At 45.6% G+C, this 21,345-nt stretch overlaps 1 protein-coding gene across 2 annotated transcripts; it reads right to left on the bottom strand.

Annotated features, from left to right (window-relative positions):
* Nucleotides 1-837: 837 nt before the first annotated feature.
* On the bottom strand, nt 838-21,260 carry ADPRH (ADP-ribosylarginine hydrolase). Of its 2 annotated transcripts, none has more exons than XM_070508924.1 (5): nt 21,196-21,260; nt 9,314-9,412; nt 7,534-7,853; nt 5,339-5,699; nt 838-4,283 (listed from the first exon to the last, which is right to left on the bottom strand). In XM_070508924.1, exons 1-5 carry the CDS (start codon nt 21,198-21,200, stop codon nt 3,869-3,871), a joined length of 1,200 nt encoding a protein of 399 aa, XP_070365025.1. In that variant the 5' UTR covers nt 21,201-21,260; the 3' UTR covers nt 838-3,868. The 2 variants fall into 2 exon arrangements, with proteins under 2 accessions (XP_070365025.1, XP_070365024.1); XM_070508923.1 differs by lacking the exon at nt 21,196-21,260 and adding an exon at nt 10,250-10,908.
* Between the last annotated feature and the right edge of the window lie 85 nt (nt 21,261-21,345).

Raw genomic sequence — 21,345 nt, 5'->3', positions numbered from 1 at the left:
GAAAACCAGGGCTTTGAAGGGAAAATCATGAGAGTCAGAGTTCTCAAAGGGTTCTTCTCTTTCTGAAAGAGGAGGGAAGGTGGTGCTCTTCCTTACCCCTCACAAGCCAAATGAGGGAGGGCCCACCAGCTGACATGATGGTGGCCACATGAAGGTGACAGAGTCATCTATTTCCAAAGTGGATATCTGCTGGGCAGCCTGATCTGTCCTCAGGGCTTATTTCAGAGGAATGGGGGGAAATGTAAAGACAGCAGTGGAGGGGCAACCTGCACTCCCAGTGGTGGATGTGATGAGGAAGGATGAGTTTCCCTCGGGCTGAGTGGACCCCTCAGAAGACAGCTGGCTTGAGCCTTTCCCGCTCGTGCTCCACCAGTGAAGACGGTTTCAAGGCAATGCTGGAGAGGAACAAAGAACCCCAGAAGAGGACAGGAGGAATGAAAGACATCCATGTCCCCATTTTTCCTGTAAGCCCTTGAGCCCAGGACTGACTGTGGTGGGGAGGAAGGAGCGCATGACATTAAAGTTTTGGAATTGATTAAACTGGACTTGGATTCCCACTTCTGGGTATACATCCAAAGGAAATGAAAACAGGATCTTGAAGAGATACCTGCATTCCATGTTCACGGCAGCATTATTCACAACAGCCAAGACACGGAAACAACCTCAGTGTCTGTCAACAGCTGGATGCATAAAGATGTGGTGTATATATACACAATGGAATAGTACTCAGCCATGAGAAAGAAGGAAATCCTCCCATTTGCCACACTGTGGATGGACATTGAGGGCATTATGCTAAGTGAGATAAGCCAGATAGAGAAACACAAACACCGCAAAGTATCATTTATATGTGGAATCTATTTTCAAAAAAACAGTCAAACTCATAGAAACAGACAGTAGAAAAGTAGTTGCCAGGGGCTGGGGAGTGGGGAAAATAGGGAGAGGTTGGCAAAAAGGTACAGACTCAGCTGTAAGATGAATAAGGTCTGAGGATCTGATGTACACCATGGTGACTAGAGTTGATAACACTGTATTATATAACTGAAATATGCTAAAAGAGTAGAACTTAAATGCTATCATCAAAAAAACATATCTGTGAGGTGATGGAGGTGTTAAATAACTAGGTGGAGAGCATCCTTTCACAATGTACACATCTATCAAATCACTACAATGTACACTTTAAATATCTTACAATTTTTATATGTCATTTACATCTTAATAAAGCTGAAATTTTAAAAAGTGGACTGGGATGAACTGGATTGGGTTTTTCATCCCCCCGCCACCAAAGATGAAAAAACTATGTGATCCGTCCACGATGATGCTAAGGGACAGGAAAAGTAGCTTCAACAAAGAATGTATGAAGGCAGCAGTTGGAGAAAAATAAAATCATTCTATGATTGCTTCTCACTAAACTCAGACCATCACCAAACCACTCACACAGATGGGAAACAGGTCATGCCTCAGGTGCCTCTGGCTAAACCTCTTCTGCCCTTCTAATTGTGAGATTTAAGCACCTCAGGACTGCTGTTTGGTCAGTGCTAACAGAAATCTAGTGTTCCACCTTGAAACTGCCGGCTCTCCTAACCACTGGTAAAAGAAACCTCAGAAAGACAAGGAGAAAATGTTTTCTCTTCCACAGCTGCAGAAAAGTACACGTCATTCTGTATTATAAAGTCCGTTCTTGAGAACAGTCATGAGATTCTCCCATCTTAATCTCCTGCTCAGGAATCCTGTGTTAAAACGTATATACTTGTTTCTATTATTCTAAACTGTCCTCAAAATATTTATACAGAGGAGTCTTTTAAGACACTTGAATTTTTTTTAAGATTTTATTTTTCCTTTTTTCTCCCCAAAGCCCCCTGGTACATAGTTGTGTATTTTTAGTTGTGGGTCCCTCTGGTTGTGGCATGTGGGACGCTGCCTCAGTGTGGCCCAGTGAGCGGTGCCATGTCCACACCCAGGATCTGAACCAGCGAAACCCTGGGCCACAGAAGGGGAGCGTGCGAATTTAACCACTCAGCCACTGGGCTGGCCTAAGACACCTGAATTTAAGAGAGCATTCCTATGTTCTGTGAACTGTAACCCATCCCTCCCAGAAGTCTCCATTTCTGATTGGTTGTCCTGCTGAAGAATCTGTGTCCTAGTTGTAATATTTCAAGTGACATGTCTGTTTCCTGAAATATGTAAATACATAGGAGAGTTTTTTAGCCAGAAAAAGAGCTTTGGAATTCCCTTCTCCCTTTATGTATAAAAGAATTATAAATCCCATGCTGTTGCTGGAGTCCTGCTTCAAATACAGCATCGAGAGCCTTGTCTCATGTAAGTCAGCACACAGGCATGGTTAAGGCATTAAACTCTCCATCTCTCACAGCGCCTACTGGTCACCTCACCCCTGGCCATCGTGAAGGTGAGGGCATACGGAACAGAAACGAACATCACTCATCAACACAACTTGATGAACTTCCGGAGTCAATGTTCACTGACTGTCTCTCATGGGGCTGGCAGGGAGCCCACAAAGAGAACAAGACACAAACCCTCACAAGGAACCTGAGACTGCCCTAAAAGACACACAATCACTACACAACAGCATCAGTGCAGTGCCAGGGCCAGGACAGAAGGCTGTGGGTGTAGTGAGCAGAACGCCAGCAAGTGCCTGAACACTCAGAGCAGGTGTCACCTGGAGCTTCTACCTGAGCTGGGGCTCGAAGGATGCATAAGAACTTACTAGGTGAAAAAGGAGAGGGCAGAGCACCAATAAATGAAGAAAGGGGGACAGGTATTCATTGACCATGACCAGAAGTTCCACATGATCAATTTGTTATTTGTAAAGATGACTCTGGAGGGCAATGAGGAAGGCAAGACTGGAGTTAGAGGCACGAGATGGACAAGTCATCTAATAGAAACTGATGACATATCTCCTATGTGCTAGGTTCTGCCTAGAGGAGAATCAAGACAAGCAGGTGACAAGAAAACTGGTGACATGTGAAGTGCCACCCCAGGAAAGTTCAGAGGGCAGCTCGGAGCAGCATCTCCCCAGACTCAAGTAGCTTGGACTGCAGAAATCCAGCTGAAAAATACTTGGTGCAAGAAGGTAAAAGAGGTGATAGATTTAAAGGATGTTTAGGAGGTAGAACCACCTAGCCAATGCTGTCAGGACCCCACACATCCCTCACTGTTCCCATGCACCTTACAGCTTGCCACTGCAAGCATCTCTGAGTCTTCACCTGAAGACATTCGTGTTTGGTTCGCACAAGAGGCAGGCCAAGAAGCACCAGGGAGTCAACATCCTTGGGAGTGGACCTCAACCAACGTCAGATGGAAGCTCGTGGATAAATGCTTGCCCCTTGAGTGGGACAACTCTGAGGAGTGCCTTACGCAGAGGACCCGGATGGACTGAGTCCCAACTACCCACTGTGGTAACCTGCTCATTAACGCACCTCGTACTGGCTCCCTTCCCTTCCCTTCCCTGTCTTACATCCTCATGCTCCTACCAGTGCTTCCTGAAATCGCCTCCCAAATAAATCACTTGCACTCAAATCCTTGTCTCAGAGTTCACTTTTGAGGGAACCCAGCCTGAAACAAACAGAGAAAAAACTTAGCAAAAGATTAGATGCTGAAAATGAAGACCCCAGTATGAGGCTATGAGATTTCTAGTTTGGGAGACACGGATCCCATGAACTGAGATAAAGACTCTTTAGGATGGGAAGAGGGATAGATTTGGGGAGAGCAGGATGAGTTTGGAAAGATTGAGCTTGTGTCAAAATTCCCTGAGTACAAGGTTAAGACTCTTGACTAGAAAAAGTGAAAAGAAACCAAGAAGAACGGGGACTACACGAGAGGAGAAACCACGAGAAATGAATGTCACATCTCTCTAAAGGGCACTTACAGTATCTTCCTTTGACCCCAGAGAATACAAAGCCCTAGCTGTCTCTTCCAACCGGTTTCTGTATTCCAGTTTCTCATAGTTGGAGGGACTCACTCCTTTAAAACCATACAGAACTCCCCACCAACAGCCGGCAATGGCAGCTGTAGAGTCACTGTCCCCACCGTGGAAGAAGGCTCGGTGGGCGAGCTCCTTCCAGGAGCCTCCTGCAGCCAGGACAGCATCGTAGGCAATCATGGGGGCGTCGTGTCCACTGCTGCCACCCCAGCCGGAGTAGCTCACGGAGGTGTAGAATTGATCCCTCTGCTTCACATCAAAGGGCTTGGGGAAGGTAGGGGCCGATGTGCCATCTAAAATCCCTCTAAGTTTTAGGTACTTTTCCCATTGGTCTTGGAAGTAGGACCTGTAGGAAAGAAAAGATCTACAGTTAATTGAAAAAATAAGTCAAAAGCCATGAGGAAAGGTACCAGATGGACGTGTGAACATGGAAAATTCCAAGATGACTTCCACTCCTTGTACTAATATTGTAAATGATATAAAAAATCAAAATGAGTTCTAGCTAAGTAATATTCATTCAATAAATTTTTGCTAAGGATTGCTATAAATAAGGCATTGGTACCTGTTGCTAAATAAAACATATATCAAGTTAAAGGTGAGAAATAGAGGTTTGTTTTTCTTACATTGAGAACATGTTGTGTCAACTTTCAAGGGGGAATTTTATTTATTTATTTGGTCTGTCATTATAGTTTTTATTTTATTATTTACTTTATTCTATTTTCTTACTAAAAACTGTATATATTTCAGGTGTACCACACGATGATTTGATATATACACACGTAGTGAAATGATTACTACGGTCAAGCTAATTAACACCTCATCTCCTTACACAGTGACATTTTTTTTTTTCAAGAGGGAACTTTGGAACATCATGACCATGGGTGATTTCAGCAGAAAGTCTCTGAACTTTTTTATTCTAAGAAAGGCAATGTGAAGTGAACTCACCAAAAAAGGGGAAGATGTGGCCTCACCACTTACTAATTAGCTGGTGGAAAAACCTCTCCCTCTCAGGCGTTCTAAGCAACGATTCAAAATATTATTTGTCTGTCAAGATGACATCAAAAAAAACAAGTTCCAGGAGATGAGCAGGAAAGTTCATCTCAGTAGAGGATGGCCACAAAAACTAAAGACAGTTGGAACACGGAACAGGATCCCTCTATGAGGGAAGCACTGCACTCCTCAGTGAGGTCTTGCTTGGCTCCTTGGTGGCAACCACAGATGGAAATGAACTGAAATCCTTAGCAGGTGGGCAGGGATGGGGCTCGATGCAGTGGATGACAAAACTGGATGGTGAGAACCATGAAAAGAACTAGGATCTATGAATTCTGGGAAGATTCATGCATGCCCTTGCACACACAGATTCAACCATTTTCCAGCAGAAGCATGCCCCTACCCACTTACCAGTGTTGAAGGTTCTTCTCCACAAAGTAGCCGGATTGGATGATGTACTTTTTAGCTTCTGGAAGCACCTCCATCAGTCCTTTTCCCCATTGATAGGGAGGCTTGCCGCTCACAGCATAGGTTGTAAAAAGAGCAGACACGAGGGCTCCCAGGTAGCCTGTGGGGTGGTGGTGGGTCATCCGGCCACTCTCGATGCTCACCTGGATCAGTGTGCCCAGCTGGCTGCGGTGAGGGAACCGGAGACCGATGCACATGGCTCGCATGGCAGCCCCGCAGCCGCCCTCATGGCTGTTAAAGGGAATCCTCCAGCCATTGGCCTTGTCCGGCTCCAGCAGCATGGAGTTCTGCATTGAGGCATTCCCTGGGAAGAGTCGGTTAGGACATGGGGTCAGTGTAACCAAAGCAAAAGCCCCAGGAGGAGGAAAGAATCTAGCTCTGTCTGCAAGTTTTTTTGATGGAAAATTAAAGGCAAGAAAATATGATGATGAATGCCCCAAACTCTAAACCCCAAGCCAGTATTGTGCCTTACTTTATGCATAACCCTCAGCACGACAAGATTAATAATAAAAGAAGCAGACTCATATAGAGAGCTTGGAATCTTTACCAGTTATTACTGAGTCATCACAACAACTCAAAAAGGTCATATTATCTCTTTTTTAAATGAATAAGCTATGGCTCAGAGCTTAAGAACCTTGCTCAAAATCACGTAACCCGCTAGTTAATGGCCCTGTCAAAACCATCAGACTTCCAGCCCAAGCCCTCAAATAACCCAATGAGAACCTGACGACTGGAGTTCCTGGATGTCAGAAAGATGCCACAGGCTCGAGTGAAGAATCCGGCTCACAGGAGGAGCAGTGGGTTCAGGGCGACAATGTGCCCTTGGGTGATCTTGGTTTTCCCCTACGTGAAAGCAGGCTTGTCCTATCCCCCCATCCTACAGGGAACCGTGAATGCACACATGAGCCAGGCTGTGGCAGTTAACATACTATGGGGTGTAGTATTATTGTTCCCTTATGGTCGGTTTATTCACAAAAACGTCACGGATGGCATAGCTGGACAAAGAAAACTTTCCTCTCGCCAAACTGATGAGATACCAGATGTTGAGAAAGGATGAACAGAGACTGGCTTCTAAGGCCAATCCTTGGGGACCCCAGAGACCCCTGGGTGTGTGTGGCGGGGAGCCTTTCAGCAGGAGGTGTTATCAGCTGAATTTGTGTCCTCCAAGATTCATGTGTTGAAGCGCTGACCCCTAGTCCTTTGGAATGTGACTGTATTTGGAGACAGAGCCTTGAAAAAGGGAACGAAGTTAAAATGAGATTGTTAGGGTGGGCCCTAATTCAACCTGACCGGCGTCCTAATAAGAAGAGGAAATTTGGACACACAAAGAGACAGCAAGGACATGTGCTGTGAGAGGACACAGCCAGGAGGTTGTCTGCAAGGCAAAGAGAAGGGCATCTCTCAAAGGAAGCCAAACCTGCCAACATGTGGATCCAGACTTCCAGCCTCCCAGCCAGTGAGAAAATAAATGTCTGTTGTTTCAGCCACTGGTCTGTGGAACTTTGTCGTGGCAGCTCAAGCCGACCAATACAGGGGGAGAGGCAGGGCCGATGGGCTAGGGGACAGGTGATTCAAGTCACCTGGGAGCCCCAGTGGCTGTAACAAGTTCCCAAAGTGAGCAAGAACCACTTGTGAGCAGACCTGGAACCAGAAAAGCAGTCGCTACGAGACCCTTTCCATTCCTCTTTAACAGAATTTTGTTTTCCTTATGGTTGTTTATTACAGAAAACTTAGAAAATACAAATATGCAAAAGAAAATAAGAAACTATATATACCTTCCTCACCGAGATTTAATCCTTCTTTGTGTACATTCTTCCGGCCTCTCCCAGCAGAGATACACACGCATACACTTTCAGTGATGACGGGTTCATAAGATACATACTGTTTTGTAACCTACTTTCTTTTTTTGCTTGATATGTAATATCTTTCTATATCAGCACATATTTATCTGCATAATTTTCAATGGCTGCAATGTGTCACCATAATGAAATAAATTACATAAAATTTAGGTTATTTCTATTTTTATCACAACTACAAAAACGATTGCTTCCTTGATATTATATCGCAACCAACACTTTTAACGACTTCCTTGGGTCTGCTTTATTCCCCGCCTGCCCAGGACCTCCACCGCCGCTCACCTGGCGCCCGGCCGGCCATGTCTCCCATGCAGTCTTGGTAATGCTTAGCGAGGAGGGAATACAGTCGAGTCAAGTCCGAGACCTTCCCGGCTTCCACGAGAGCTTCCGCCGTGGCCAGGTGCATCACCGTGTCATCGCTGACTCGCCACGTCTCCACATCTATGGCGTCCAAGCCACCCAGCTGGGCCAGCTGCCGATGAATCTTCTCCCCATCCCGGAGGAACTCCCACTTGCCGTTGAAGTACCCCAAGGCATCGCCAGCAGCACTCAGCACCATGGCAGCCACATACTTCTCAATCAGTCCCTCACACATGGTGAAGCTGTGGCGGGGTGGGGGGTGGGAGGGGTGGGGGGAGGGAGGATTAAGACACACAGATGAGAAGAAAGAAGAATCAGAAAACGGAATAGCCCTATCAGTATTTTATTGAGGACTCACTATTTGTCGGGCCACTATTAACTGCATCTCATTTAATCTTCACAGCTGCTCTGCGAGGAACGTATGATGAGGCCCATTTGACAGATAAGTAAATTGAGGATCACAGAGATAATGCAGTTTCAGAAATGTTAGGTCACTGGTCTTAGGTCACAGAGCTAATAAGTGGCAGGGCTGGGGTTGCAACCTAGGTCCATCTGACTCCAAAGCCCACGATTCTAACTATGAGTCCATCTTTTCCTCCCTGTGAGTGGCAAGCCCATTAAATTCTACAAATCAAACCAACCAAGCTTGTCATTTCCCTTTTTACTCGGGATTTGTCCTCGAAAGTGCGCCCCTCCTTTTCTTGAATAATAGTCCTTTCTATTGGTATCACAATGCACGCTTCACAAGGCTCCCGCACATTCTCTGTCTCATTAGTAGGCAGGGATCACAGCAGGCATTTCATAGCTAAGGAAAGGGAGGCTTAGAGAGCGTAACTTCACATAACTAGCAAGTGGAGGCCCCAGATCCAATCTTCTGATCACAGGCCAATCTGCACAGACCTACGACCTTGGACAACCTCTTTGTGCTCAGCCTCCACATCTGTAAAATGATAACAAAAATAGTACCAGCCCTATGGGCAGTAAATGAATGAAATTTTTTTTTTTTTTTTTGGTGAGGATGATTGGCCCTGAGCTAACATCTGTTGCCAATCTTCCTTTTTTTTTTTCTCCCCAAAGCCCCAGCACACAATTGTATATTCTAGATGTAAATCATTCTAATTCTTCTCTGTGGGATGCCCCCACAGCATGGCTTGCTGAGCAGGTGTGTAGGTTCACCCCAGGATCCAAACTAGGAGAACCCCAGGGCTACAGCAGAGTGCAAACTTAACCACTCTGCCAGGGGGCCGCCCTGTGAATGAATTTTTGTAAAGCACTTAGAACAGTGCTTAGCACATAGTAAGCACTATGTTTATTGTTTTTATTCTTCTTACACACCCAGGGAACACGATTTTTCCATTGAAGTACAATACGTTCTCCTCACAAGCTTCCTTTCAACAGCAATATTTAAATTTTGTTTTCCTCCTAAATGACTGACTTCTAGAGTCTGGGGATCTCAGCTAACATTCCCTCGGTGAATCTAGTCCCTGGCAGAGCGCTGGCTGCCCTGTGGTGCATTTCCAGTTTCTCACTGCGCCCTATGCTGCAGAGCTGACGGTCAGAGCCCCCCACGTCTGCCCCTACTCTGTCCATCCACTCCACCTGCACAGGCCACGCAAACACTTTACACGCCTGCGGATGAGCTCCTTCTCCCCTCAGCTCGGGCTCTTTCCCCAGCCAAGACGCCCTTCCTCCCTCCATTTACCTAAACCCTGTTGCCTCAGGGGTAAGTTCAAGTCCTAGGGCTTCCGGGAGTCCTCCTCCAGCCGCACTGCTCTGGGCACGGGGACGCAGCGGGCAGCGCCTGGAGAAGTGCAAATGAAGATGGATTGAGCACACCGATACCGAGTTATTGATCATGCTGAGTTTCTTGGCTCATAAAGGATATTTGTAAAATGTTATTTACATATTTTATCATTTATAAACGATGCCTAGGAACGGGAGTTCTGGGCTACTAGACCTGACTCTGCCGAGAATCAGTTGTGTGATTGTAGACAAGCCACCCACCCCGACCTCGATTTTCCCATCTGTCAATTGGCGGCGTGAAGTGGGGGGGAGTGCTGTGGATGCTCCCTGGGCTACGGTCCTGCGCCGAGAGCTTCAGAGACCGAGCTTAGCCGGCTTCTGAGGACCAACTTTTAACCCCCGGTGCGGGACCCTCTCTCCCAACGTCCTCAGCTTCCTTTCTGTGGCTCCCTCTGGCTCCACCCGCACGTGTGTTTCTGTGAGTGGTAAGCAGGGCTGGGGGACGACGACCATCTCTTGCCGTTGGAATTGTGACTTTTACGCGTACTGCTCTAGCCTCCCGCTTTCAGAACGCTGCTAGTCCTGAAACGCCTCTGAACTTCTACAATTTACATTCTCGCTCCCGAACGACAAATTCAAAACTAGTGTCTGGGCAGCTGCTTCCCGGCAGTCGTCTGCTTTTGAGGCGGGGAGTCGGGGGAACGCCTGGCTCGGGCGTGGGGGGTGGGTGTTGGGCACCTGGCCACCGCCGGGGAGGAGCGCGCGGGGGCCGCGGGCCGGGGTGCACCCGGTCGCCAGGGTTGGCGCGGAGAGCGCGCGCGGGGGACAGGGCCCGGGAGGAGAGGGGTGGGGAAGGGGAGCGCGCGGGACTCGGGGAGGACGGCGGGGGGAGTACCTGGTGGCCAGGGGAGTGGAGCGCGCGCGGGACAGGGGCGGGGCCGGGCGCCGGGAGCTCGGGGTGCGGGGAGCGGCCTGGCTGCAGTCGCTGCGCGGAGGCTCAGGGCGGATCCGTCTGCGAGCGGAGCGCGCGGGGCCAGGGCGGGGCCGCGCCGCCGCGCGCGGGCTCCGCGCCCAGGATCGGCGGACCTTGGCTCCCGCCTGCCGCCTTCCGCAGGGCCAGCCTGGGCTTGATTGAGCGAGCCGCGGGCCCTCGAAAGCGGCTTCCCGGCACCGCTGCGGCCTTGGGCGCCCTAGCCGGGGCGCCGGGGCCTCCATCACCCGCCACCTAGGCCCGGGAGGGCGCTGGGAATGGCCTGGCGTCGCGGAAAGCCGTGGCTCCGGGAACCTGGCTCTCATTTTACTGTCGGCGACGCCCGTGTGGCCCCTGGCTGACACCGTGGGCTTTTTCTCATGCCCAGCTTTTCTGGGTTGCAAAGAACCAGTGTGTGGCCGAACACTTGCAAAAGGGTACTAAGTGCGAGGCCTCCGCCAGGGGTCTGGGTCCTTCCCGCATGAAATGGAACAATACTATTCCTAACTCTTAGGGTGGTTGTAAGGCCTAAGTTAATTTGAACTCGTCATTTATTAGGCGGCAGTATGGAATTTTTGCGTCCTGATAGTAAATAAAAGCAAAGAAAAACTAAGAGTATTTTTGTCTGGATAAATTAATAATGACACTTTTAAAAAGAATTAGAAGCACCATATGTAAGTATTCTATACGCTTCTCCAAAATTTCAATCTGCTATGCTTTTCTGGCTGTAATGACGTAGACTTGGCCTGAGACCTTTTTTGTTGTTGTTGAGATATAATATACATGTAATGAAATGCATTCATTTTGTGTGCTGTTCGATGAGTTTTGACAAATGTATATACCTGGGTAACCGTAATCAGGATACAGAATATTGCCATTACTCCAAAACATTGCCTTGTGCTCTTGCCCAATCCCGCACCTCCATCTCCAACCCTAGCCTAGGTGACTTCTGAGTGTTCACAAAAATCAAAGGCACTGTTCGAATTTTACCCTCGGAGGATGTAGTCAAAGAAAGTTCTGTAGTGAGGGACGTTTTTAGTGATAAACAGGCCTATGAAACTCATCCCTGGCTCAGCTTAAGATGTCTGTTGAAGATATTCTTCATATCACATAGGGCTCTTTCTGTGGGAATCCATGGGAAAGGCGTTCCTTTGGCTTGAATGTCAAGAATCCCGGGGTTGTTCTTAGCCATTAGTTCACTTTCACTTCATGGTGCCTGGGAACCTTGCTATTATTAGCATAGACTCCCCTCATGCTACCTCGTTTCAAACCCCAGCAATAGCACTTTGGGAAAGTCACTTCATCTTACTAAGTTTCACTTTCTACTTTTGTAAAATAGGGAAATCGTTGCACCCACCTCATCACGTTGTTCTGAGGGGGTTGCATGGAATAATTAATGTAAAAATTTTAGCACTCTGCTTATCAGTGTAGTAATCATGCAATAAAAAATTACTCCCAAGTCAGCTGCCTGTCTGTATCCCCAGTGCTCACCTCTGTCACGTAGAGCCATTCTACCCTCTTTTCACAATAGTTAATGCCTACGGACATCGTTTCTCCTTGGTCAAAAACTAGAAAATGTTTCTGGGACATCAAGGACATGGTCGTGCAAACCAAAAAAACAATTGATCAGTTAGCATGCTTCCAGCTCCAAGTAACTGCATATAACCATCATACCCCCCCATACCAACACCCACATACTCACCAGGCTTAAACAATAAGCACACATTATCTTATACAACAAAATGTCCAGACATGTCCAGATTATCTTATAAAACAAAATATCTTATATAACAAAAGTCCCCAGGTTAATTCAGCAACTCAACACTATCATCAAGGACTTGGTTCCTCCCATCTTTCTCGTCTACTCTTGTCAGCGTGTTAGTTTTATCTGCAAAGTTATTCTCAAAGCTTTCCCTGCTCCCATCCCCAGCTGCACCCCAGAAGAGTAAACCAAGAGTAAACCAGTAAACTACTGGCAGGCAAATGAGATTATGTCTCCCTTTGATCAAGGATAGAACATCTTCCCGCAGAGGTGGAGACTTACACAAAAATCAAGGTTTTGTTTACAAAGAAAAGAGTGCATATTGTTCTGCCAAGAAGAACAGATATTTATCTGGCATTTTACTGGGTGCTAGGTATTAGTGTAGATGCTGGAAAGACAGAGATGTTGAAGGCTGAGTTCCCTGTCTCCAGTTTTATGATGGAGGACACATCTCAGGCATTCACTTCATTACTCACCAACACCTATCATTTGCCACATTGAGGCTCTTGCTGAGAAACAAACTTGTAGGACTCAGACCTGACCTCTGAGACATTTCCAGCACTTCATCTGTAAGGTGGAAATAATGATACTTCCCTTACAGAATTGTTATGACATCCAGGAATGATCTTTATGTATGCCGCAGACATTAAACACCTACTGTGTACCAGGTATATGCTGGGCCCTGACACAGGACCTGACCTCAGAGAGTGGACCGAGCCAAGTCATCTCATTTTAGGCTTTTGACTTATGATATTAAAAAAATTTTTTTAAATAAAATGTTTATGTATTTTTTTGATGATAAAAATAATGCATACTTCCAGTAGAAATCCTGGGAAAGCTTCTAGGAATCTCTCTCCTAAAGAAATATCCACACATGTTCACAAAAGTAAATGTTCCTGGATGTTCTTTGCAGAATTTATTCTAATAGCAGAAAATTGGAAATGACCTCAATATGTTTTTACAGGAGAGTATGAATTTCCTTCTCCTCAATTATGGCATAATTATGGAACTGTTCCAAACCATGAGGTAGACCTTTAAATCAGTAGACTTTGAGTAAATAAACAAGTGTGCCTGGAAAGAGCTTGGAGACATTTTGTGAAGTAAAAACCCTCAAATTTTAGAATGAGGAATATATATGGGCTTATTTATGTAAAAAAAAAAAAAAAAAAGAGGAGCTGTGTGTGTGTGTGTGTGTGTGTGTAAAATGGCTGAAAGGATACATTTCAAATTGTTAATGATGATTATGATTACCTCACGGGATAATGAGAAAGTTCGCTGGGAGTAGGGAGAAGGATAAGGGGAAACTTTTAATCTTTCACAATAAGTAGTTTTATATATTATGTGTATTAAGAAATTTTAGAAAACCTAGAAAAAGTAGAAACCACCCACGTTCCTATACTCCGATTACAGTTTTTATTTTATGCACGTGTTTTGGAAAAAACCGGGTCATTTGTACATAGAATTTTATATCCTTTTTTTTAACCACTAAGCTTTACATTGTAAACATTTCAGTCATTTGTAGTAGTATTATTACTATAATTGATCCCAAATGTTCAGATAAGGTAACGCCTCTGTAATAAACTCCCTTTCATGTTGATACAAAGAAATATGAGGCCTGCTTGCTCAGTTGCTTTCTGAGCTCTCCATGGCCAAGGTTGGTGCAAGGCCAGGAAAACATAAGCATAGATAATTGAAAAACAGCAGACTAGTTGAATCTTTGCCATTTCGTGGGCCCAAATGTGTGATACTTTGTCTAGTTAAATCATGAGAACTAAAAAAAAAGAGAGCTAACAGGAAATGGTTAATAGGCAGGGCCCCTTGAACTCTCTAGCAGACACAAAATAACAAAAATATTCAAAGGAAAACATACCACAGGATAGGACCTCAATGTACATTTTTAAAATAAAGTGAAAAAAAAAAGAAGTAGAGACTTTTTAGAAGAAAACAGCAGAGAGCTAGTGCAGGAGAGGTAGGAAGCCCAATGCAACAGTTCACATATCCTGTATCATCAGTTCATCTCAGAAGACTTAGTGGGCATCTGTGATGGTTAATTTTACGTGTCAACTTGGCTAGGCAAGACTACCCAGATAATTGGTCAAACATTTTTCTATATGTTTCTGGGAAGGTATTTTTTAGATGAGATTAATGTTGAAATCCGTGGACGTTGAGGAAAGCCGATTATCTTTCTTAGTGTTAAGTGGACCTTACCCATTCAGCTAAAGGCCTTAATAGAAGAAAGACCGACCTCCCACTCTACCCTACCCACCCCCGGCCAGGGAAGAAGGAATTCTGCCAGCAGACGGCCTTCAGCTTGGAGCTGCAGCATTAACTCTTACCTAGGTCTCCAGCCTGCTGGCCTACCCTGCAGATTTTGGACTTGCCAACCTCCACAATCGTGTGAACCATTTCCTTAAGATAAACCTCTCTCTCTCTCTCCATATGTACATATTAGTTCTGTTTCTCTGGAGACCCCTGACTAATACAACATATAAAATGTGCCAGGCACCTTGCTAGGCACCCCTTGCAGTTATAGAGGGAAGGCAAAAGTCACAGTAACAGAGGAGACTTCGGAGGGTCTAATGACATTAGGCCCTGAGGACTGTGGCAGGGAGAAGGTTCAAGAGACAAGGTCGGCAAATGTGAGAGAGACATTATCGGCTTAGTCAGAGTGTTCAGAGAAGGCATCCAGAGAAAATTACATCTGGGCTGATTTTTCAAGAGTATTAGGAAGACAAACTAAAATTGCCAGAAGCCCAGAAATAACCCAAACAGCTAGCATGCAGGAGAAGCAAAGATCTTTAAAACATAAAAGCAAAGATGTGAGGTTAGGTTGGTGTTTCCTCCCCGAATGATGCACAGCTGCTGGGGCCCACCTCAGTGCTGAGGCGTGAGCTACTCACCAGTCGAGCCTGCTTAGAGTTGTGAGAGTGGTCACCATCTTAAGCTGTCTCCTTTCCTTCCTTATTGAGTCATTCCAAACACATCACCCATGAGATTGAGTACCAGATTTGCACAATGGAAATCAACTATCCTCCTTGAGGATTTTAAGGAAGACAAGGAAAAAGGACTAGAAGTTCAGCTCATTGAGGAAAACAGGCTCTCTGGCCACTCGTCCCAAGGTAATTTTAAAAAATAGAAAATGCATGTGCATAAGAGCAAAGTTTAAATCATCAAATAGCCTCGCAGGGGATATTTGCACAGCTTGTCACTTTATAGTGAGGAAACTAAGGCCCAGTGAGGTGAAGAGAGTCACTCAGGGTCACAGAAGCAGAGAGAAGTGGGCCCGGAGCCGACGGTCTCTGACCTCTCAGTCCAGGACTTCTGCCACTCTCTGTACTGCCATTTAGACAAAATTTGAAAAGATGCAATAGACTAAACTTCGATTTCATTAAAGTTATGAACCTCCTGAGCCTGATTTTTAACATAGTCCACTTCCCCCCAAAAGAGGCCTCCGCTTGATCACAGTATGAAAGTAGTATTTAAAGAGAAATCTAAGATGTATACTGTAATTCTCATAAGAAGGCAGTAATCACATACAGTAGGCTGTGGTGACGGGGACACCGCCTGGAGAGATGCGAAGGAGATTAAGTGGATTCAAATTGGCCTTTGAAAAGCCAGCGGTGGCTTCTAAACCTCTGATCTGGAGATCCACCAGGAGATTTTGAAACCTTCTTTCTACCAGATGGCCTCCACGGCCGCTGTGCGTCTCCCAGTCCTGCTGGGATTTCCCCCAGGGAAGGAAGCTCAGCCGGCCAGGCAGTCCCCAAGGTCGCCTTCTGGGGTTTGTGATAGACTTTCAGTGCTCCTGGCCGCAGGCCCATCCTAAAGGACTTCACTGCCCACTGGGCTGGCTCTCAATGCGTGAAAATATATCTTCCAGGAAATGGAAAGTAACTATTCCTTAAAGCAAAAACCTTGCTGAAGTCATTTTTTTTCCCCACACAGCCTCTATTCCACAATCCCTCCATCAGGGTCAGCCTGGCCTAACCCACATGAATCTGCTCTCATTTTTGTTTCTAGAAGAAAAAAATGAAAAAAAATTTTGAGACTACGGGTAAAGAAAAATCTGGCCAGGGAACATGTTGTTGCTCTCCCCTATCTGGCCCTGTACCCTTCCCTCTGATGAGGGATCACTTCCCTCACGGTGGGTCTCTGGTGTTCTTTCCTAAAGCTGCACTTTGGAGAGAACTGAAGCTCGGGGTGGAGAATCTAAAAATGGCAAGGGTGGAACTGAGGACTTCACAATGGCAACTGGTTTAGGCAGGTTTCCTAGTGGTGACGGCACTGGAGAGTCCCTCAGCCTTCCCTTGTGGTTAGAGAGATCAGCTCAAGGCCTGGGAGGGATTCATTCTGAGAATGCTGAGACCCTTCACTCCATCAGATGCTACTCTTCATGTGCCGTACTTGTATAAATTGGGCTCTGCCGCAGAGGCTCCAAATGGTCAAATTCCTTGTCATATTAAGTAACAGCTAAATGTGTCTATGCAAGGTGTGCTTTAAATGTTGCCCATTCTGGGAAGAGAAGGTGAGAGATAATTCCCCTCTCCCTTCAAGTCTTGAAATATCTCTTTAATTTTATGAATAGAATTGAACTACTCCCCACCCCCCACCACCTTTTTTGAAATCTGGAGACCATGGACTTTTGTTAAAGATTGTTTGTCCACTTCAGTTTATATTCCCTTGTCAGTAAGAAACAGATGACAGCTACCTATTTACTTTTCAGGAAAATATGCAAGAAGGAAGAAAGAGAAGGAGGGTGAGGGGACAGGGAGGAGGAGAAAGGAGAAGAAGGAGAAAGAAGAAGGAGGGTGAAGAAAGGTGACTGATTCCCTTTAGGAGTGGATAGATAGCTTCAGCGTGTTTAAGCAGTAAATATGCCCTACTGTTAAATCTTTAATGGGCTGTGCACGTGACTTCAGCTTTTATTCATTCAAGCTTCCTTTATGGTGCTACACTGTCCCATTTTGAAACCACCAACGATCATCTCTGGCTTCTCTTTCTAGTGACTGACGGTTGGCTACTCACCCTGTTTCTCGGGGGACAAGGAAAATGAAGTAGAAAAGTGGAAAGAGTGACTTGTAACTTTGTGAGCAGCTGTGGTCTTAGTACTATATCCACAGTGTGGGTGAGGGGTGGCGACGGATGGCTGTAGTGACACTTAAGCCCCAGAATCCTAGAATCAAGGACCCCCAGGATTGCAGGGCAGGTCCCTATCCTCAGGCAGAGAAGCCTCAACTCTCACAGACACAGGATTTGTCCCTTTTCTTAAAGGATAGGGCCATAAAATGCTGCAACCGCCTTTGAAAGTTGCCCTTTTCAGTTTCATCACAAAAAAATTCTTCATTAAGCACAACCAAAATATCTCCTGCTTTAATTTGATTATTTTCTTTAGTTCAGTCATCCACAGAAGTGGAGGGCATTTGCATCCATTAAAAGCTCAAAGCAAATAAACAGAAACACCCCAAGGCTATGGAGGATCATAATCAAGCACCTCAAAGCCACTTGGCCAGTCTGAAAAAAATCTCAGCTCTCCATTGCTCTTTTCTCTGGGTTACCTAGTTTAGCATCATTATTGTTACTTGTTACTTTTCTCTGGATCCATTTTCTACATTTAGTTTGAAACTGAATGTAGTATTTCAATGAGGATCTGGGCTCATGTTGGAAGAATCCGCAAAGATTGTTCCTGGCCATGGGGTGTCATCTTTCCACTCATACGTCCCAATAAGTCGTTGGGAGTTTCACCATCCTACAGACTCATGTTCGGCTAGGTGCCCTGGTCTTTTTCTGCTATTGCTTGTGATTTTTTCTTGAGGTCCATCCACCTTGTTCTTATCTCTCCCATTCTGTTCATCTTTGCATCCCCAGTGCTTAACACAGTTCCAGGCACACATTAGGCACTCGTTAAATTTGGGGGGAATTGGCTTGATGTGCCGAAGGAGTGGTGCAGAGGTTAGAGGCTCAGAGAAGGGGAGCGCAGATGGGGTAAAAGAGTCAAGAAGAGCTTCTTGAGGAAATGGCATTTGGACTGGTCCTTTAAGGAAGAAGGATGTTTGGATGGGCAGAGAGAATGAGGAAAGGCACTCTAGAAAGCTATGGTACGGTCAAGATTTTCAGGTAGAGTATAGTGCCAAATGCAGGAGGGAGAAGTGTAGTGGGCCATAGGGAGAGAACCCTCAGTTCGGACAAGGGTTAGCTCCCAATGTCCACTTCTCTTTTCAGTTTAAGAATTCTGGTGATTTCCATCCCAGAGAACCAGAAGGAGTGTGACAGCATTCAAAGAGGAAGAGGTGACCACTCTCACACCGATGATGTTTCCTGCCAGCTTGAGCAGACTATGGCACCACTTGGGAGCACCTTAGTCTTAAAGCCTAGATCTGACCACTGCATGCTAGGTGCAGGCATTATAGACAGGTTTGAATGAAGCAGGGAAAGGAGCCAGGGAAGCTCCACGGAGAGGCTAAATGTTGCTGCAACCATACTCGGTGGCAGAAATCGGGGTGCTGGTCATTAGGTGGGTGCCCTGGGGAACTGACCTGAAAGAGTGGTCAGAATGCTTCTTGTGACTCTTCACTGCTGAGATGGTGACATCCCCCATAATGAACTTCCAAACCCCATGAGAAGGTCTTGTTAGAAAACCGAAAAACATAACTTCCCTGAAAATTTCTGTCAGTGCAATAGTGTGTTTGTTTCTTTGGCAACAGTGAGCTTGTGGTGGGAAAGGGGTTTTCCCAGAATTCGGATGTCGTAGCACCTTGGACCCTGAGTACTCAGTATGCAAATATCGAAATGGACAAGGATTCTGAGGCCACAGCTGGGGTCTAGCCCAACCCGGACCTGTGGCTCCCTAGAGGAAGGGTAGAAAGTTGGAGCTCACTTTCCAGTCTCCAGAAATTTACTCCAGAAATCTTCAGTTCACTTATCATGCACCTATTCTCAATGTAATTGTAGATATATCTTAAAAAAAATTTTTTTTACTATTATTTTAGTGGGGTTGCAGGAGGAAGACGGTTAAACATGTCTGGTGAATCCACAATCTTGGAAGAGGAGCCTTCTGTATTGTACAATCAGGAGGTGGGGGGGTGGGGCGTGAGTCTCAGTGTCCAACGTGTTCCTCTCCCTCCAGTCTCTCTGATTAATTCACATCAAGGTGCTAACGGCATATGCTGTTTAATGTGTGCTTTTGCAAAGCAGGTTAGGACTTTCACTGGGACTCTTAAAATTTGAGGGTGTCTAGTGGTCTTCAAAGATTTTGCCCAGATACCCCTCAAATAAAATTTATAAAACTATGAATTTCTTTGCTCATTCTAAAGTTGACATCTATAATTTTGTCTTCCTTGAAATATCTGCAAAGGATATCATTTCCAGCATATTGTAAGATTGTCCTTTAAAAAAATAAAACTATTACATTACTCTTACATGTACTGAGTAAAATCTAGATTGGCAAAAATCAGTGAAGAAGTTTCTTCCACATCTGAAAAAATGTTCGAGAAAATATAAAACAGGAACTTGCCTCTGGTATATATTCCTTTTACTTGCAAATGTAATGTCGATCTATTAGAGGTAACCTGGAAGTTGTCTTGTAAATTATTCAAAATGTGCAGCTGACACCCAGACCAAGACACAGATGAATGAAAATGCTCACCAAGCTTTTTCTTCTAATGAGAAGGTGAAAATGCCGTGGCCTCCTGCCAGAGGAGGTCTTGCCTGGCATGCTTTACAGAGCTTGAATATTCTAAATCTAAGATGGACAGAGTCACTCACTGAGCCTTGCCATAAACTTGTCTCTGGGATGCAGTACGATCGATGCCACTGCCTTCAGTATCATCTCTCACCCACACTCTCTGCTCTTTCTGGCTGCCTTGGGAGAGATGGTGTCTTGACGACAGACAGGAAGTAGAAGAGGCAAATTCATTCAATAAAAGCTGCTATCACACCTGCCACTCCACTCTACACCACATCTGTTGCTAATGCCACGTTTCTGCCCTCAGAAATACGGACAAGATGGGAGGGACATGAGGCCCTCCCTTGGGCTTATATTGTCTTGATTTGAGGAGGCAACATTGATTAAAGCACCAGTATTTCAAATTGTCCCTTCATTAGGCACCCTGAAGTTTTTTAGTTTCCAGAACTTTGTACCATAGTAGCATTCAAGCTGGGTGAGAGGTAAGCTTTCTTTTCAAAGAGAAAACTGCACTGCACTGCAAACAAACACTGCAGGGAAGTTTTCGGAAAGAGTACATAAACCGAAAATTTGGAAACTGATTCTCCTAAAACTATCAGTGCCCACATGCTCTTTGAAAATCTGCAGGAGCCTTTGGGGATAGAAACATCTCAGTTTGAAGATCCTGCCTTGGCCTGAATAAATGCATCTTCTGGCAGGGAAGTGCAAGCATTTGGGGGTGCTACGAGGAGTGGATATTTAGAAGCGGACCCATCAGACCACACTGTATAAGCTGCTGCTCCCTCTGTGAATAAGATTTGTCTCAGATGCAGCCAGCAATTTTCTGAGGCTGGGGCATTAGCTGAGCCTTGGGCATATTCCCTCTAGTGAGGGGCTGTATTTGCTGTCCCACAGGCCTGGTCAGAGCCTAAGCACAGTCACGAAGTGGAAAAGACTTTCTTCTCTCCTTCTCTTCCTTCAGGATGACTTTCACTCCTCCCTACCCTGTGGACACCCAGAGGCCTCAACCGTCATCCTTCCCTATGAGCTTTTGATTTCAAGGGATCTCAGTGCCTTCCTTAACACTGAAAAATTTGGGATGGATGGCAGCTTCAACTGTGATTTTTGCCAGGAAGTTTGATTTCTAATAGCCTTAAGTCAGTATTTCAGACATTTCTATACCATATTCACAAAGTTTACCACATTCATATATCACATCTACTATCATTTTCTTTTTTTTTCCCTGTAAATGGACTCACCTTTCTACTTCTACAAATTCATTTTAGATGGAAAACTATTGGATCTCTACCAAAAACAGTATCCCTCCTGTCTTAGCCTAGATTCTCCAGAAAATGAAGCTAGAAGCAAAGGATTGGGAAGTTGAGTCCAGTGGTGCAGGATGGGGCACAGAAACAGGGAAGAAGGAAAAGCCAGTAACGGGTGTCTTACTGCATCGGCCTCTGCTGCAGGCGACTGGTACTCAGTCGCACCAGGACCTTCTGGAGGGCCCCAGGAAACGTCTCTCAGACTCTCCACCTGGGTCACAAAAGGGGAAAGCAGGGCTCCATCAGCTTCCAGCCCTCTTTAGTTAAGAGTAGC

This window comes from Equus asinus, chromosome 5 (genome assembly GCF_041296235.1).
Source record: "Equus asinus isolate D_3611 breed Donkey chromosome 5, EquAss-T2T_v2, whole genome shotgun sequence".
In the NCBI taxonomy this organism is placed as follows: domain Eukaryota; kingdom Metazoa; phylum Chordata; class Mammalia; order Perissodactyla; family Equidae; genus Equus; species Equus asinus.
Note: the sequence above shows the minus strand (reverse complement) of the source record. Positions and strands in the feature narration are given on the sequence as shown.

Bases quoted from the DNA above. Each gene is read 5' to 3' on its own strand.
- ADPRH (XM_070508923.1), bottom strand. From the start codon at position 10,650: ATGAGAGCCAGGTTCCCGGAGCCACGGCTTTCCGCGACGCCAGGCCAT. The intron at 7,854-9,313 runs GTAAATGGAGGG...ACCCCGCCACAG, and splicing joins CCTGAGGCAACAGGGTTTAG to CTTCACCATGTGTGAGGGAC. The intron at 4,284-5,338 runs GTAAGTGGGTAG...TCTTTCCTACAG, and splicing joins GAGAAGAACCTTCAACACTG to GTCCTACTTCCAAGACCAAT.